Below are 19,512 nucleotides of genomic sequence, written 5' to 3' on the forward strand. Positions count from 1 at the left end.
ACTTGTTGTTGAATTTAAAAAACACACTCGAACTCGAATGCTAGATAACTTGCCTCCTTAGCCTTCAAAACATTCAAATTACTCTCCTAAAATAGCTCAGAGTGTGGTTTCGATGGTGAATTTGGCGATATGGCATGCAGGCCCCCACATGCCTTGGTATTTTTAGTCATACCATAATTAATTGAATATTCAATTTGGGCATCTAAATGATCTCAAATAAAAAAAAATCAGCTACAAAGTTATAGACCGCATTGAGTCTGTAACTTTAGTACAGACCATGTCAATGCACATGGTCGTTTGAAAAAATTAAAAACTTTGAATTTTAAATCTTGAGATATTAAAACGAACATGTAGGCCTCTAATGGTTCTGGATAAAAAAAAAGTTGTCAACTATAAAGTTTTTTATTACATTTAGAGCTACAACTTTGATATAGATCATGTTAAGATCTAAGGACGTTTGAAAATTAAAAAAAAATAAAACTGAGAACTTAAAATGAATATTTAAGCCTCTAAAGGTCTCGGATAATGTTCTAGATTGTACTTAAAAAATATAACTTTAATATAGACCATGCAACATCCTAGATCGTTTAAAAAAATTTAAAAATAGAATTTCAAACTATGTTTACTTGAAATGATTATTTAAGCCTCTAAAAGATCTCAAATAAAAAATATTGTCAACTAAAAAATTATAGATCGTGTCCGCCGCATCGAGCTCTATAATTTTTACATAAACTTTGAATTCATCCGACTCATATAAAAAATTAAAAAATGATTTTTTTAATATATATAAGAGAAAGAGAGACCCCCTAACATGTAGGCCCCCCGGCCACGTTCACAAAACCATCCAAAAAAACACTTTTAGGTTAACCCCTCGGGGTAAATAAAATAGGAAGTGAGGTTTGTATGCACTAGTTCAGTTTAAGATAGTACCTTATTTTAATTCCTAAAGGGAATTTAAAATTATTTACTGAGAGATTAATATGTACACAGGTCCAAATTACCTGAGGATTGTAGGTATTTACTGCTTAGGTCATCGTCGAGAAAATCATGCCACGGACCAAATTCACCCTGCGCTGCCAGATTAGCGTTCTGGCAAACCATAAGCACTGGGATCTCTTCATCCTCTTGCTTTGAACAACCATCTCTTACCCTTTCCGACGTCCCAATCAGCATCAGCTCACTGCTCCCCGCATTGAGCGTTCCCTGCTCATTGCCTAAACCTACATTATTAGTGTCCTGTGGCGAATGCTGGCTTGAATCATTTCCAGTATTGGTCTCTAATAAATCAATTCTGTCGTCATCATCTTCCATTTCGTTATTGTGCTCGTCTCCTGAATTGTGACTATTTTTCTGCACATTTATGTCAATGCAGTTTCCCATTTTTGTCTGGAATGGCTGATGATTGATGTGTGTGGTTGGGGCGGTGGAAGTTGAATGGCCTGAGAGGGTAGGCATTATGTGGGCGCCAATTTGATCCATGAAGATGCTCCTGGCACATTGAATTAAACAAATGTCTTCTTCTACCTGAAATGTATTCATAGAATTTTTTTAGATCCTATTGTTTTCTGACATCTCCATATAATTGATGCTTGGTTTATTACTTTCATTATTGAGAATATTAATTGAATTTATGTAATTATTGATCAGTTTGGAGAATATTAACAGTTAACGGCTGTAATTTCTGAAATGCATAATTAACTCACTGACCTTCTCTGTAGTTCCAATTTCCAGGACACCATCGTCGACTGGAATGCATGCTACTGTCTGCATTATTAAGATTGAAGTCAACTCATAAGCGCATTGATCATATGCCTGAGATTCAATATTTAGTGGAAGTCATGTGCAATTGCGCTGAAATATTGGAAACTTAATTGAAAATAGAATAAGTTCACTACAAATGAAGATTTGTAAAACTAGAAGTGATTTATTTTCATATTAAATGGCAAAACATTGATAATGCTTATATACAATAAAAACTAAAAAGTAGTTTCAGAAGCGAATTTTAATACCTGGATGCCTGCACTCTGATATTTGTTGCCACAAATATTTGTGATGCTCCACATGAAAAGAGTAGTAAAAGGAGAATTAATTAGCACCTTCAATTCTCTATCATGAGGCAAAGAAGGGAATAAGACTTTTCGAAATCAATATACAATCTGAGCTTCATGCTCATATCTTGAAAGGAAAATAATGTTTTTAAAGTTCAACTACAATCATAAGCTTATCTTTCGTCATGCTGTACTGCTGTAGTAGGACTACATATCCTGCATCCTTTATTACCAGCATGACCATGACAATACCACGATCTACATCTTTCTTTAAAAAAAAGATGGAAAAGAAGGGAGACGGTATGTGTACCCTAGCGAGAATTGCTCTTGAGAACACTTTGCTGTCAACTTTATTTGCCCCACATAGCCACACATGAACTCTCCTTACAAATGCCTCCCCAGCCAACCTGAAATGTGAAAGCACTACACATGTATATGACTTATATATGGAAGGTTTTCTTGTTACAACAAAAAAGAACATTAGCTGTTTGTTATATGAAATATCTGTGCTTGCCATTTGATAATTTATTGATGCATGCTGCATCAGCTATATAATCCTGAAAAGAATGTCAAATTAAGAAACGAGTTCTAATAGTATGAAGAGATTAGAGTGCATAAAACTACGGTTCGAAATGCAACTAAACAGGAACAGCTGTTCGAATGTCGTTTATGTATGTAATAGTTCAAAAAAATGTGAATATAATAATTATCTTTTAGTACCAAAAGTACAGGCATTGCTTTCTTGAAATTGTCTAGCACACTTTTGCGAGTGTGTGAATCATAAATTTGCATCGTTTAATTTGGAAATAAATGAAAACAAAGTGCGAGGTGACATATATGATAATAAAGAATGTCACTCTTGAAGCATAGGTCAGTGCTTTTTCCCTTGTAAATTAAAACATTTTTTCATCCCAAAAAAAAACTAAAACATATATAATTTTCTATGATGGCCATAATAGTTTTGCTAGTAAGATTTATCTCGCCAGGACAATAATGTTTAGAGGGTTTGTTATGGTGCTTGGAAGGAACCTTTGGTTCCTCCCCTGTGAAACAACATGGACTACTGATTTGAAACAGACTTAATTTCTACCTTATAAATTATAAAGAGGAAGAAATGTTTCTTAGTCGTCTGACATTGCTCACAACCGTTCGATGGTAATCCGACGGATTCAGTCTCTCCCGTGCTTGTACAAGTTAGAGTGGTGTCCAAGCATGGTGCAGATTCCGATTCCAAAATGAATTGGAATATGGAGTGTTTCCATTATTTGCTACTCTTTCCCATACTCATATGAGTTAGAGCGGTATATGTCCAGGCACACTAGCTGTCTGTAGAGTTTGATTTCAAAACTAATTCAAATGCATGGCATATGATCATCAAATAAATCTCTGAGACACAAATCGTCCAATGCCCACGCCACATGCTCTATGCCTTGTTATGGTGCATGGGCATATTTTCATGGTTAATGAAGTAATTGTTCCACCCGTTACCGTCACTCGTATCTATGTCTTCGCGGAACAGAAGGCCATCTTGTCTTCTCAAAGGTGTGAAACACAGGGGCTGGTCGCTGCCCATACAATCCTGCGAGATGGGGTTCGAGACCTCTTAGAGCCCTTTGTGCGGTGAAACACAGTTCTTCCCGCCATCCATCAACCAACTCTCGGCGGTCGGCGCTAGGGGACGCCGCTCCTCCATTGCCCGCTTCCTTGATTCCATGGGCCGAAAACTCCCTTCAACGCCTCCGATCCTTTCTCTAGGCCTCTTGGGGTGTAGGGTCAGCCTCAGGTGTTAATTAATGAGTCATTGCTCCATCAGTTCTGAATTATAAGAGGTTTGTTTTTCTAGACATATTGTTGCATCTAGAGTTTTGGACATAGTGTATATCTAAGTGTATAGCAAAAACTATAAATCTAGAAAAGCCAAAACATCTTATAATTTGGAACAGACGAGTAGGACCCAAGTGGCCAGATATGTCGGCGCCGAGTGTGTTGTGGGAATATTTAAGCGTTGGGTTGGGTTCACGCTGTTGTGCAGAGCTGGTCTGTTTTTCCATCTTACGCGTCGAGATCTTAAGTTCGTTCCTTGTGCTCTGCTGCTTCATTCTGCTGTTAGTGCTGTAGATGAGGTAGCATGCAAACTGCAAATACATGTAGCTAATATATTTTATATATAGGTTACCCGACGGCAGGAGGGAAGCAGTAGGAGGCGCACATTAGGTAGAACCACTCCGTCTCCGTGAGGTCCTCGGGCGCCAGCGCCGCGGTGGGCCGGCGATGCGGCACCACCTGCTGCTGCGCGCCGCCGCCGTCCCTGCTTCCGCCCGCTCCTCGACCACCGTCGGCCGCCTCCCCCGCCAGGGAGTCGTAGAGCTCCTTGAGCTGCCGGCTGCGGCGCAGAGCCGCCCGGCCGGCCCCCGCCCCCGCCGTCGTCTCCTCCTCCTCGTCAGCGCCCTCCCCGCCCGGCTGATGCACCGTCGTCTTGCGCGTCCTGATGGCGCCGTTGTAGTGGCCCTCCGCCCATACCAGCGCGCTGCGCAGGCAGCGCCATGCATGCATGATCAGATCAGATCGATAAAAAAATCTCGGCTGGTGACAGCACGGTCGAAGGGACGGTCGAGCAAGAAGCAAGAAAGAAGCGTACCCTTGGCGCGGGCAGAGGCGCCAGAGGAGACTGTACGTCCACCCCGTGCTCTGCGCCACCGACTGCAGCGCCTTCTGCACGGCCTCGCCTCCGCCGCCGGCCGCCGCCATGGCTGGGATGTGGCTACCTGCTGCTGTGTGCTGCTTTGATTCGTTCAGTGATCTGAGCTAGATCGAGCGAGACTGCGATGTGAGTTGGTGAGGGTTTGAGGCTTAATTTGAGGAGGAGGGTAAGGCAGTGAGTGACGCAGTGTGTCGTTGACTGGTGGCTGGGCACCAGACGGCCGGCTCCGCGCGCGCGCGAACTCATGCACCTGATCGCGAGGGCACGTGGGGTGGGGTGCAACCATTGTAGATTTGTAGTTGTAGCAAAAACGAGCGACCAGCGATCGATAGCGAGGAGGTAGACGGATCGAGTAGGGAGCAGTAGTACATGTGGCAGGATTTATTTGGTTGGGTCCGTTGTCTTGTTTATTAGATTAGACTTTCCCTCCTCGCATCCCAAAAGTCGGTATTCGGTATTCAATGCCTGCCCCCACCAAATGACCGTTCTACCCCCATTCTTTTTTGGGAATTCAAGAGGCGGGGATGCGATGATTGCGGAGGGAAGGCAAAAAGCAGGTCCGGTCTACGACGACTTATCTCTTAGGGTTGATTTGTAGGGCTTATTTGTGGTGAGAGAAAAATATTATTTTTATGATTAAAAGTAGAATTGATTCTGACCGATAAGCTCAACCGAACAGGGCCGTGGGAGGGCGAATGGGTCCGGCCGAGCAACTTCACTAGATCTCTTTTTCTTTTAAAAAAAATCTACTTTAAAAGATTAAGAAGTTTTGAATTCTAAAATACAGGAGACAAGTGTTCTAATAGACCAGTTCGACAAAGCTTCTGGAGTAGTTTCCATATTGAATCTAGAAGAAGCTCTGTCAAATAGTTTTTTATTGAGAAGTGATTCTTCATTGATCCTATGAAGTGATTCTCTTAAATGAACTAGGAGGCTAAGAGCTGGAAAAAATGGCTTATCCTAATTCACTTCATGCCTAGAATTATGCATAGTGTTTATCCTAGAGAATCAATTTCAATAAGAGAATCACTTCTCACGTAGAATTAGCTTTCACAAAGAATCTAAAGCAGGAGAAGCTCTACAAAACTATCCCGAACCTTCATCCCCTTAATACATAGGATCCATCTATTAGTGACAAAAACAATCTCTTCCACCCTTCTCTCCTTACTTTCTCTTCTGACATACTAGAGGCATGCATCAGCGGCGGCCTGCCCAGCACAAATGGCCCTTTTTATTTTTTGGCCCTTTTTATAGTTTTTCATAAATATGCCCCTAGAGGTATTCTTTCAAAATCTGGATCCTTATCTCGGCGTCATCGTTGGTGGCGCCAAGCTTACACGTCTTGGTGCCAAAGGGTTTGGCGCCTAGGTCTTGGGCTAACATAGGCGTCGACACAGACGTGATGGTGACTTGGCAGCCACCTTGGTGTCGTAGATCTTGGCGCCGAGCTTGACGCCAAGATCATTGGCACCATACCCTGTCTTAACTCCCTTTCTTTGTCTCTTCCTCTCTCTCTCTCCCTACCGCACCCAAGCCAGGGCGCCGCCACTGCTGCCGCACTCCCGCGGCCCTAGCCTGCTCGTGCCGCCTCACCGCTCGGAGCCTCGATCGTCCCGCGCTCGTCGCGCGCCGCCCTTCCCGGCCTGCGCCCTCGCCGGCCCCCGCCGTGCCATCCGCCCGCAGCCCGAGCCCGCTCACGCCGCCTCGCCGCGCGAAGCCCCGGCCGTCCCATGCCCGCCGCACACCGCCCCTCCTGACCAGCGCCTAGGTCAGCCCCCGCCATGCCGGCCGCCCGCGGCCCCAACCCGCTCGTGCTGCCTCATCCGTCCTGGCTCGCCACGTCCACCGCACGCATAGGGGCTCCCTTCGGCGACACCGGCCGCGACACGGCCCCTGCTCCTAGTGCGACGCAACCTCGCCGTCGATCCCGTCCTTCCCATCCTTGTCTCGCTCCGGTCCCGGTGTCCGTGTCCACGTCGCATCCCCGGCCTGCTCGCCCAACCACGACCATGGCCCCTGCACCAGCGTCTGCGAGCCTACCCCTCCTCGCCCACAGGAGAGGGGCTGGTGTCCTCCTGTAAGGCCGCAATAACCGTTAGAGCTATGTTCGCCTCCAACGTCGCGTGCTCTGTTCGTTGCATTGACTTGGACAAGTAAAATTTTTGAATATGCAATGTAGGTACTTAGCTTGAATTGTAGTGCTACTTTGATTATTTGGTAGTTTCTAATAAATTTGATGATGTAGGTAGTTGATTTAGTTAGTGAGATAGATATAGTTTGATAAATATAGTTAGATAGCTAGTGACATAGGTACATAGATATAGTTATTAGATAGCTAGTTGATTTAGTTAGTGAAATAAATATAGTTAGATAGCTAGTGACATAGTTATTTAGGTAGGATTTAACTATGTAGTTAATAGATTGTATTTATATACTTAGAGTGTAGTTGGTTAGTATGTATTAGAGAGGTACTATATAGCAGCTACTTTGGAGTAAACGAACTGTATTTCAATTTTTGTTTGAACTACTAGATGGACAACCTAGTGAGCATATATTATGGAGGCACCGTGGAAAGAGATTGCTATGGATATGTTGAGTTTATTGACATGCAAAGCGTGCCTATGTTATTCAATGAGAAGCCTTTATTTAGTGAGTTGGTTGTAAGGGCTCGGGAGGAGCTACATTGCCATGGAGTTGATGATGATGATGGCATCGCAGTGGAGGGTGTACTTCACCAAGGTTCCCCTCTGAAAGGTCCCAATGGCTAGAGGGGGGTGAATAGCCTATTAAAAATTTCTACAACAACACTTAACAAACCGGTTAGACAATTATGAGGCGAAGCAAATGTTGTGCTAGCCTACTAAAATAGCAAGCCACCTACCACAATTCTAGTTTATATAGTTTCTATCCACACAATAGCTATGACACTACACTAAATTGGTGTGCTCTCAAAAGCTAACTAAAGAGCCACACTAACCAAACTAATAAGCTCTCACAACTAGCTACACTAAAGAGCTTGACAACTAGTTTGCGGTAATGTAATGAGAATGAGCAAGAAGGTTATACCGCCGTGTCGAGGAAGAAGCCAATCAATCACAAGAATAAATAACAATGAAGACCAATCACCTCGGAATCAAATAATGACATAATGATTTTTTACCGAGGTTCACTTGCTTGCCGGCAAGCTAGTCCTCGTTGTGGCGATTCACTCACTTGGAGGTTCACGCGCTAATTGGCATCACACACCAAACCCTCAATAGGGTGCCACACAACCAACAAGATGAGGATCACACAAGCCACGAGCAATCCACTAGAGTACCTTTTGGCTCTCTACCGGAGGAAAGGTCAAGAACCCCTTACAATCACCACGATCAGAACCGAAGACAATCACCAACCTCTACTCGACGGTCATCGCTGCTCCAAGCCATCTAGGTGGCGGTAACCACCAAGAGTAACAAGCAAATCCTACAGCAAAACACGAACACCAAATGCCTCTAGATGCAATCACTCAAGCAATGCACTTGGATTCTCTTCCAATCTCACAAAGATGATGAATCAATGATGAAGATGAGTGGGAGGGCTTTGGCTAAGCTCACAAGGTTGCTATATCAATGCAAATGGCCAAGGAAGTGAGCTTGAGCTGGCCATGGGGCTTAAATAGAAGCCCCCACGAAATAGAGCCATTGTACCCCTTCACTAGGCACAACATGGGGTGACCGGACGCTCCGGTCACGCGATGCGTGCCACGTGTCCCCTCTCTTCAAATGTTGATCGCCCAATCTCAACGGTCAAGTGATGATCAGACACAGCAGCTCAAAGTGACCAGACGTTGAACCCCAGTGTCCAGTCATTTTCAGTAAGCATCCAGAGATGACTTTTCACGACCGGACGCGTCCGGTCATGCTCGACCGTACTATTATGTTGAGAGAACCCACAGGAGGGAATGCTTTTCTAGTACCACTCTCCCACAATTTTGAACTCCAACATTTAGCTTGTGCTATCCAAACCACCACACTTTATGATATCCCAGTGGTTTGTGAGTTTTTGGATGTATTTCTCGAGGAATTACCAGGTTTACCACCTGATAGGGAGGTGGAATTTAAGATTGAGTTAGTGCCAGGTACGGCACCCATATCAAGAAGGCCCTATAGAATGCCACCCAATGAGTTAGCAGAACTTAAGGTTCAATTACAAGATCTATTGGACAAGGGTCTTATCCAACCTAGCTCATCTCCGTGGGGATGTCCAGCATTGTTTGTGAAAAAGAAGGACAAGTCACTGAGAATGTGTATAGATTACAGACTACTTAATGTTATGACCATCAAGAACAAATACCCGTTGCCCTGCATCGACATTTTGTTCGATCAGCTAGCGAAGGCAAAGGTATTCTCCAAAATTGACTTGAGGTCAGGCTACTATTAGATAAAGATCAGGCCAGAGGACATACCTAAAACTGCTTTCTCTACTAGGTACGGCCTATATGAGTATTTGGTTATGTCTTTCAGACTAACAAATGCTCCAGCCTACTTCATGTACCTGATGAACTCGGTATTCATGCCCGAGCTCTACAAGTTCGTGGTCGTGTTTATCGATGATATATTGATTTATTCAGAAAATGAGTCAGATCATGAAGAGCATCTGAGGATTGTTTTATCCAGACTAAGGGAGCATAAGCTATATGCAAAATTTAGCAAGTGTGAATTTTGGTTGAGCAAAGTACCTTTCCTAGGTCACATCTTATCAAGGGATGGAATCTCTGTAGACCCATCAAAAGTACAAGAGGTCATGGATTGGAAAACCCCAACTTCGGTTCATGAAGTTCAGAGTTTTCTAGGGTTAGCGGGATATTATCATCGTTTTATTCTAGATTTCTCAAAGATAGCTAAGCCCATGACCAGACTACTTCAGAAAGATGAGAAGTACAGATGGACGCCAGAATGTGAAGTAGCTTTTCACACCCTCAAAACTCTATTAACTACAGCACCTGTGCTAGCACAACCATACATTGAAAAGCCTTTTGATGTATTTTGTGATGCATCGGGAATAGGTTTGGGATGTGTGCTTATGCAAGAAGGAAGAGTTATTGCATATGCTTCTCGGCAATTGAGAAAACATGAAGTCAACTACCCTACACATGATTTAGAACTTGCAGCAGTTGTTCATGCATTAAAGATATGGAGACATTACTTGTTGGGCAATGTATGTCATATATATACTGACCACAAAAGTCTCAAGTATATTTTTACCCAACCAGAGCTGAACATGAGACAACGAAGATGGTTAGAGCTAATTAAGGACTACAATCTAGAAGTGCACTACCATCCGGGAAAAGCTAATGTAGTAGCAGATGCACTCAGTCAAAAGTCTCATTGCAACACTATGGAAGCATTATTGGAAGATGGATTCAACTTGTTACACCCTGCTGTACTACATAATATCACGATCAGTTGTTCACTTGAGAGCAAAATCATAGAGCTGTAGCAGACAGATGTAGGAATAAGTCACATCAAGAGAAAAATGCAAGAGCAAGAGACCAAGCATTTCAGATTGGACGAAAGAGGTGTGTTATGGTTTGAGGACCGACTTGTGGTACCAAAAGACCGTGAGCTTAGGAACCAAATTTTAGATGAAGCTCACTCGTCTAAATTGTCTATTCATCCGGGTAGTAGTAAGATATACCAAGATTTGAAAACCCATTTTTGGTGGACTAAGATGAAGAAAAAGATCACAGCCTATGTCGCTAGGTGCGATAACTGCAGTAGAGTAAAAGTTGTTCATATGAAATCTGCCGGATTACTTCAGCCATTGCCTATTCCAGGTTAGAAATGGGAGGAAATCAGTATGGACTTTATCACAGGCCTTCCAATGACACCACAAGGTCATGATTCAATATGGGTCATTATTGATCGTCTCACCAAGTCAGCACATTTTATACCCGTGAACACAAGGTATATAGTTGGGAAATACGCTGAGATATATGTTTCCCAGATCGTGAGACTACATGGAGTACCGAGGACCATAATCTCAGATCGAGGACCACAGTTCATAGCTCATTTCTGGGAGCACTTACACTAGGCTTTGGGAACTAAATTGATCCAAAGCTCGGCATACCATCCACAAACTTTAGGACAGATGGAGCGAGTAAACCAAATCTTAGAAGATTTGCTAAGAGCTTGTGTTATATCTTCCAAAGGTTCATGGGAGAAATGGTTACCTTTAGTTGAGTTCTCCTATAACAACAGTTATCAAGCGAGTATCAAGATGGCTCCATTTGAAGCCTTGTATGGCAGAAAATGTAGAACTCCATTGAATTGGATTGAGCCTGGTGAAAGGAGATACTTTGGTATTGACTTTGTCAATGAAGCTGAAGAGCAAGTACGTGTTATCCAACAGCATATGAAGGCAGCTCAATCAAGACAAAAGAGTTATGCTGATAGAAGAAGGAGACCACTGCCTTTTGAAGTGGGTGACTATGTATACTTGAAAGTATCACCCATGAAAGGGGTGAAGAGATTTGGAATAAAGAAGAAGCTTTCACCTAGATATGTAGGGCCATACAAGATTCTAGAACAAAAGGGAAATGTTGCTTATAAGTTACAACTTTCACCTGAGATGAGTGCAATATTTGATGTCTTTCATGTTTCTCAGTTGAAGAAATGCCTTCGAGTACCTGAATAAGCTATTGCACCCACCAACATAAAGCTTCAATCAGATTTGACCTATGAAGAAAAGCCAATTCGAGTATTAGACGAGATGGAAAGAGTAACACGGAGTAAGATTGTTAAGTTCTATAAGGTGGTGTGGAACAATCACAGTGAACAAGATGCTACGTGGGAACGAGAGGATTATTTACGAGAGGTTTATCCCACTTTTTTCCAAGAATGGTAGGTCTTGCAAATCTCGGGACAAGATTTTTATAAGGGGGAGGGGCTGTAACACCCTAGGTGTTAGCCTTGCATAACTTGACTTGCATAGCATGAGCATGATCATCAAGCATTCATATATAAGCATTTACACTTGAAACATTTAATTGAAACATATGCAACATTTCTTATTATTTCATGTTTCCATGTGTATAGGCATATGATCATGAGTGTAAACATGTACTTGGTGGATGTGAGTCACAAAAACATGTTAGCAATACTTAGGTTAGCAAATGGGACATTGTTCATGAGGGTCACCTTTCATGATCAAACACTTAAGATTTCATGTGTTAAACTAGATAGCACTATGAGTGACTAATATATGAAATGATTGTATGACCTTGCAATTAGCCTAAACATGTTTAGAGTATCATTATGAACAACTTTGAGATTCATGGTTAGGGGTAAATAGGTCATTAGGCCCTAGCTTGAATGTAGATCATCAATTGAATGTGACATGTTTGACCAAGTTTGAACTATGTGTTAGAGACCCTGCATGGAGGTGGTCACTAAAGCAAAGTTGTAGTATTTGATATAGGGAACAACTTTTATTTTTGGGTCATTGACTGGTTTAGCTCCTAACCTACTTGAATTGGTCTCACAATATTTTTCTGAGTCTGGATGATGAACAGCCTGACAAGCTGACCTTTAGGGTGACATAACTTGATTTTGGTTGCGAATTAGAGCATGATTCTTTAACAACAAATGGAGCGGGTACATAGGTCTACCAATTCGGTTTAGGATGCTTGCACAACGGAGCCATGAATTTTCAGTTAATTTGATTGCAAAACCTGCTGTCAGGCTTGTTTTGCGACTCTGAATGAACTGAACGACGTCGTTCAGTGGCCGACACTGTCCGGGCTTGCGCGCCGTGTGGAGCTAGTGGCCAGCCGTGCATCACCGGTGCCCTGCCCAGCGTAGCAAAGGCAGGCCGACGCACGCTACTTCACTCCCAGCTACCGCCCACACTCAGCCACGCACGCCATTCGCCTCGCCTTGGCCTCCTTCCTCGCCCACAGCAGCAGCCGCCTCTGCACCGAGCGCCGCCGTAGCCAGCTCGCCCTCACCATTTCTTCACCACCGCAGCACTCCACCGCCACCGCAGCAACTCGCCACGTCCACCCATGTCCGCTGACTGTGCTCGATAAGCTCCAGCACCGTGCACAAGCTCGTCGGAGCCCCGCCGCCAAGCCCGTCGTCGTGGCCACGCCATTCCCGTCCACCACTGGCCGTGAAATCTTGTGCGCTAGGTTCACCGTAGTTCATTGATGCTCGTCCAAGCTTTAGGTTGAGCCGCCGTGGCCTCCTCCAACGTAGCACCGCCGTCCCACTCCTTCGAGCAGCCATGGTCACCGCCATCATCGCTAGCGCCGACGAGAGGCCTAGCCAAGTGGTGCAATCAAGGTGTTAGGTCGTAAGGGTCGTCGCGTGTTGATGTCACCGCCGGCGAACTCACCGTCGTCGAGCTCTGGCCATGCAAGCCTCATGCAGCGCCACTGCTCTGCTTCTAGGTCACTGACGAGTGGGGTCCTCTGTCAGGTGGGACCCAGCTATCAGCGGCAGTAAGAGAGTAGGATAGTTCATTTGAATTCTAGATTTCATGTGTTTTGTAATATTTAGATCTCTAGTTTTGTAGCTTCAAAAATTGTGAAATAATTTGGTAGTATTCCTTAGGAAGTGTAGTATTTAAGAAAAATATAGTCTTGACACTTACAGTAGAAATTTTGGAAGATTTAAATGGAAATTTGAAATGTGTTTTTGAATGCATGCAAATTTGTTTATTTTATATCTAGAGTTCCTATGCGCCAAAAATTATGAAATTTTTGTGGTATGCTATTCCTAACATGTATGAGCTCTGGTAAAAATTTTAAGATCAGTGCGTATGTAGATTTATAGTTATAGATTTTTCTTTTATATATAAGTAATCCTTGTATGAAATTTTATAAATTATTTATGAATCCATTATTCATGAAATTTGTTGGAGGTTATCCTAGTACCATATGGATGATGAGAAAAATAGGAAATCTTTTGCTTGACACTTTTCACTAGGGTTTTCTATTTTTGCTATTATGGACCTTTCTGCCTTATCATTTTTGCATATAATGTTTTACTTGGTAAAATGGCATGAAACTTTTACAGTAGTCTTTTGGCAGCATTAGTAAGGCATTGTAAATGTTTAAGAATTTATGGTGCACATTTGTTATATGTTTATTATTTAACCTATGTATCTAAGTAAAATAACAAAGGCATTTAAATAAATAGCTTTGGCTTTACCATTATGTTTTCTTGAATGTTTTTGGTATGCTTGAACTGTTGGTAGGCTTGGTGTAGTGAAAATTTGAATACTCATATGAAGTAGAAGTATTGTTGCTTTATAATTCGAATTGAGCAGGTTTTTGGACAGATTCTGCATGGTAAAAATGATGTTTGCTGTAAAAATGGTTAATAACAAAGTTATAGAAAACTTCTTCATGTATCTTTTGTTAAAATTTCAGAGTAATAGGCCAAAGGGTTTAGGAGTTATGGCTATTCAAAGTTAGTGTTTCTGAATTTGCTTGCTCTCTGGAATTTCTGGACAGCACTGAGTTGCTTGTCTATTTTGGCTAAGATAAATTGTGAATTAGCTTTTGATGATTAAATAAGAGTTGTAGACAATTTTATAAGATTTCTAGCAAGTCTAGGATCACAGCGTTTGGATAAGTAGAACTCCGGTTATGAGAAAAATAAGTAGCTGCTGTTTTGGGTGTAGTAACCGAAAGGTTGAAGTAGTTAATTAAATAATCATGAAGAGATATGCACCTACTCAGTAGAACATGATGCACTTGTTATTACTTCAGCACCATGATGTTAAGAATATTTGCAAGAATGCATTCTTCATGTATCATCATACCACACTTGTTAGCATATATGCATTCGCAATATCTTATGCCTTATTCATGCATCTAGGACCGGAGGAAGAAATAACGTTGCTGGAATTCGACAAAGTAGAAGAAGGGGACTAGCAGGAGAATCCTCAAGTCATAGCTCCCAAAGGCGAGGAGCAGAACCCTGAAGAGCTTCCGGAGTGCCCTGATCACCACCCCACGTCCTTTTTTAAAGGCAAGCCCCGGAGCATTCTAAGTCTCCCCGTATTTTACGAATATTACTCAAGTTTCTATGAATGATGCATTAAGTTATAAGAGTTGATTGGAACCACTCGATGTATATGAATTCCTTGTCCAGAAATACTACCTTTAACCCGGTATAGGTCCAGGATCTAATATATGCTTAGCCATGCTTAGACCGGTAGAAGTCAGGTGATTTCCTATCACCTATGAGATATAGGTGAATACTGGAGCACGGTTGGTTATATTTGCTATCGTGGAATAGAACCATGGGGTAAAAGAAAATCGAGGCCGAGTGGAGTCTATGCATAGGATGACTCATGTGATTCCGTCTGTGCCAATTAAGGACAGTACCGTTGTTGGCGCTTCTGACAAGATTGAACGCATGTCTATCACTTAGCTGGCCGGATAACTCGTTCCGACCACGGAGCCGAGTAGCTCAACTCAGGTTGGGCCCTGTTCTGTTGTGCGCTCCTTGCGGGGGGCGATCAGACTGAGCCCAAGGGTAGGCTAGGCCTGAACGTCCTCGCATTTGGTGTCCCAGATTATGCGGCGCGGTACGGACCCACGAAATGTGTACCTGAGTCGTACCAAAGGTGACCTAAGGCTGCCTTCGCGCGGTATGCCTGGGTTTGTGTTAGGAATAAATTCCCAGCTGGTTGAAATCGATTCGAATCGCCGTCTCTCCCGGATAGTGAGAAACTTGGCTAGTCCCAACATCGTAGTAACTATGTTATGGAACATGATGGTTCGAATGAATATGGAATTACAATACCTGCTATGGTTACTATTGTATGCTTTAAATGGATATACCACATGTTTGGCATAGGATAGTTGCTAATCTAGAGATGGATAGTTATAATTAATTTGATAAAAGGGATCATAATTGTATAACTGAGTCAATCGCTTTTATGCAAAATATTGTCAAGCTATCTCCACTTATACAGCCTTGCATAATCCTTGGAGTCGATTTATTTCTGGTTTATGATGGGTAAGTCTAGCTGAGTACCTTCTCGTACTCAGGGTTTGATTTCCCATTGTTGCAGATGGCACTGTGTATCATGGTTATTGCAAGAGTTGCTTCTATCCTGCCATGGATGAGGAGTAAGCCTTGGGCAGGCTTCTTTATTAATCCCTCTATTTGCTTTTGTGGACTATGATCCTACTTCGGCACTGTACTAAACTTTGTTGGAAACTTTACTTTCAAACTTAATTTGCTTCAGCTTTTATCTATCAAACTCGGTTTGTAATAACTTGGTTTCATACTCTGATGATGAAAATGTATCTGTGAACTTTATGTAATATGTGACATGTATATTGAATCATGTACGATCTTGGTTGTTGTAAATTGTTTATCGAGACCCGTCGTGGTACTCGACGGACAACCGGGTTTGTATGGGTTCAATATGACAGTGCGACCGCTTGCGGGCTGCCATTGTACTTGTACTCTTATAAGTTGGTCGGTTCTGCAACAATATTCCCAAATTTGGTTCAATCTAAAACACTTAGAGCTCATTTTCTAGATTAAACACTAGGTTTACAAGCCCATAAATATGTCATATGCTACCACTATATCAAGTCAAGCATAGAAGCAATAGTGGTACTATACAAACATCAAATTCATTTGATTTTCATGAATGAGCCTATTAAAATTGAGAGATGACTAGATGCACTAATCGTGTCCTTAGCAAGGATGTATGCCATGCCAATCAACTTTTACCTTGGATTGCTCGAAGGAGAGGCATGTCATATAAGTGGGGGGTGAATCAACACATATTTGAGAAATCCAATATGTTCAACTCATTCCTTAGCTTGCAAAACCTTTTCTCATCCAATGGCTTGGTGAATATATTGGCAAGTTGATCTTCGGTGCCAACACTCTCAATGCAAATGTCCCCTTTTTGTTAGTGATCTCTTATGAAATGGTGGCGGACATCAATGTGCTTTGTTCTTGTATGTTGAACTGGATTATTGGTCAACTTGATTGCACTCTCATTGTCACATAGCAATGGCACTTTCTTGAACTTGATTCTAAAGTCACTCAAAGTGGCCTTCATCTAAAGTATTTGTGCACAACAACTACCGTCGGATATGTATTCGGCTTCGGCGGTTGATAATGCAACACTATTTTGCTTCTTTGATGACCATGAAACAAGTGATCTTCCTAACAATTGACATGTGCCTAAGGTGCTCTTTCTTTCAACCTTGCATCCTGCATAATCCGAGTCAGAGTAACCATTAGCTTAAACTTTGCTCCTTTGGTATACCACAAACCAACATTTGGTGTATGCTTCAAGTACCTCAATATCCTCTTTGTAGCCTTCAAATGACTTTCTCTTGGTGAGGCTTGAAATCTTGCACACATGCATACACTAAACATGACATCCAGGCTTGATGCGGTCACATAGAGTAGGCTTCCAATCATAGACCGATACAATTTTTGATCCACCATATTCCCACTTGCATCACTATCTAAGTTGTCATTTGTTCCCATTGGTGTACTAATGGATTTACTATCACTCATGCCAAACTTCTTGATCATGTCCTTGATATACTTGCCTTAACTCACAAATGTACCATTCTTCAATTGCTTGATTTAAAGACCAAGGAAGTAACTTAATTCTCCAATCATGGACATTTTAAACTCATTAGCCATCATCTTTCTAAACTCATCACAAAAGTCTTGATTGGTTGATCCAAATATAATGTCATCAAAATAGATTTGCAACACAAACAAGTCTTTGCTAATCTTCTTGATAAAAAGAGTGGTGTCAACCTTGCCCATCGTGAACCCTTTAGAGAGTAGGAAGTCCCTCAATCTCTCATACCATGCTCTAGGTGCTTGTTTCAATCCATACAATGCCTTCTTCAACTTGTACACATGGACAGACTTCTTGTCATCTTCAAAACCAGGAGGTTGCTCAATATAAACTTTTTCATTGGTGTAACCATTGAGAAATGCACTCTTTACATCTATTTGATAGAGCTTGATATTGTGGGCACAAGCATAGGCTAGCAAGATTCTAATTGCTTCCAATCTAGCAACCGAGGCATATGTTTCTCCAAAGTTAAGATCTTCAACTTGTGTATAGCCTTGTGCTACCAATCTTGCTTTGTTCCTTACTACTATCCCATCTTGATCTTGCTTGTTTCTAAAGACTCATTTGGTTCCAATCACATTGTGTCCCTTTGGTCTTTCCACTAATTCCCATACTTGATTTCTTGTGAAATTATTCAATTCTTCATGCATAGCATTCACCCAATCAACATCCTTCAATGCTTCATCTATCTTCTTTGGTTCAATGGATGACACAAATGAGAAATGCTCGCAAAATGAAGCCAATCTTGATCTTGTTTGCATGCCTCTAGAAATATCACCAATTATAGTGTCCAATGGATGATCCCTTGCAATATTGGTTGGTTGGAGCATTTGAACTTGATTGCTTGCACTTGCTTAATCATTGGGTTGAGATGATGTACTAGCCACTTGATCTTGTTCATTTTCATAAGAGCCACTTGTACTAGTTTGATTTGTATCATCTTGCACATTTGAGTTGGAGAGCACTTGCACTTGATCACCTTCATCATCATTCACTTGCATAGGCCTCAATTTACCAACATCCATGTTCTTCATGGCATTTGAAAGTTGAATGCCTCTAACATCTTTCAAGTTCTCATTCTCTTCTTGTGAACCCTTGGTTTCATCAAATTCAACATCATGAACTTCCTCAAAAGTACCACTATCCAAATTCCAAACTCTATTTGCTTTGCTTGTAGTGGAATTACCAAGTAGGAATCCTTCATCACATTTCTTATCAAACTTGCCCAATCTAGTGCCTTTCTTCAAGATATAGCATTTGCAACCAAAGACCCAAAAATATGCAATGTTGGGCTTTCTACCATTCAAGAGCTCATATGGTGTTTTCTCTTTCAATGGGTGACAATAGAGGCGGTTGCTACAATAGCAAGTCGTGTTGATAGCTTCGGCCCAAAAAGATTGACTTACATTGTACTCACTAAGCATAGACCTTGCCATAGCAATGAGTGTCCTATTCTTCCTCTCAACAAGGCTATTTGATTGTAGAGTGTACTTGGCCGAGAATTGATGTCTAATTCCAAATTCATCACATAACTCATCAATTTTAGTGCTCTTGAACTCACTACCATTGTCACTTCTAACTCTCTTGATGGTTGTTTCAAACTCATTGTGAATGCCCTTGACAAATGATTTGAATATTGCAAACACATCACTTTTGTCCACTAGAAAGAATACCCTTGTGTATCTAGTATAATCATCCACTATCACAAAGCCATATTTATTTCCACTAATGCTAGTGTATTGTGTTGGCCCAAATAAGTCCATATACAATAACTCAAATGCTTTACTCATGCTTTTCTTAGGATGGGTGTTTCCAACTTGTTTGCCGGCTTGACAAGAGCTACAAGCTTATCCTTCTCAAACACAATATCTTTCAAGCCTCTAACCAAGTCATGCTTAACCAATCTATTCAATTGTTTTATTACAACATGACCAAGCCTTCTATGCCATAACCAACCCATGCTAGACTTAGTGAACAAGCATGTAGATAATCTAGCTTCACTAACATTGAAATCAACCAAGTATAGATTCTCGAATCTAAAGCCTTTGAAGATCAAATTAGAGCCATCTACACTTATGATCTCTACATCATCTACCCCAAATATGCATTTGAATCCAAGATCACACAATTGAGCCA

General features: G+C 41.9%; 1 protein-coding gene across 2 annotated transcripts; it reads right to left on the reverse strand.

Annotated features, from left to right (window-relative positions):
• Nucleotides 1-894: 894 nt before the first annotated feature.
• LOC136551193 (truncated basic helix-loop-helix protein A-like) lies at nt 895-4,858 on the reverse strand. 2 transcript variants are annotated; one of them, XM_066542766.1, is made up of 6 exons: nt 4,687-4,858; nt 4,258-4,575; nt 2,359-2,455; nt 2,010-2,024; nt 1,708-1,764; nt 895-1,524 (listed from the first exon to the last, which is right to left on the reverse strand). In XM_066542766.1, exons 1-6 carry the CDS (start codon nt 4,794-4,796, stop codon nt 976-978), a joined length of 1,146 nt encoding a protein of 381 aa, XP_066398863.1. In that variant the 5' UTR covers nt 4,797-4,858; the 3' UTR covers nt 895-975. The 2 variants fall into 2 exon arrangements, with proteins under 2 accessions (XP_066398863.1, XP_066398862.1); XM_066542765.1 differs by having other exon boundaries at nt 4,225-4,575.
• Between the last annotated feature and the right edge of the window lie 14,654 nt (nt 4,859-19,512).

The sequence above is a fragment of the Miscanthus floridulus genome, chromosome 4 (genome assembly GCF_019320115.1).
Source record: "Miscanthus floridulus cultivar M001 chromosome 4, ASM1932011v1, whole genome shotgun sequence".
Classification (NCBI taxonomy): Eukaryota; Viridiplantae; Streptophyta; class Magnoliopsida; order Poales; family Poaceae; genus Miscanthus; species Miscanthus floridulus.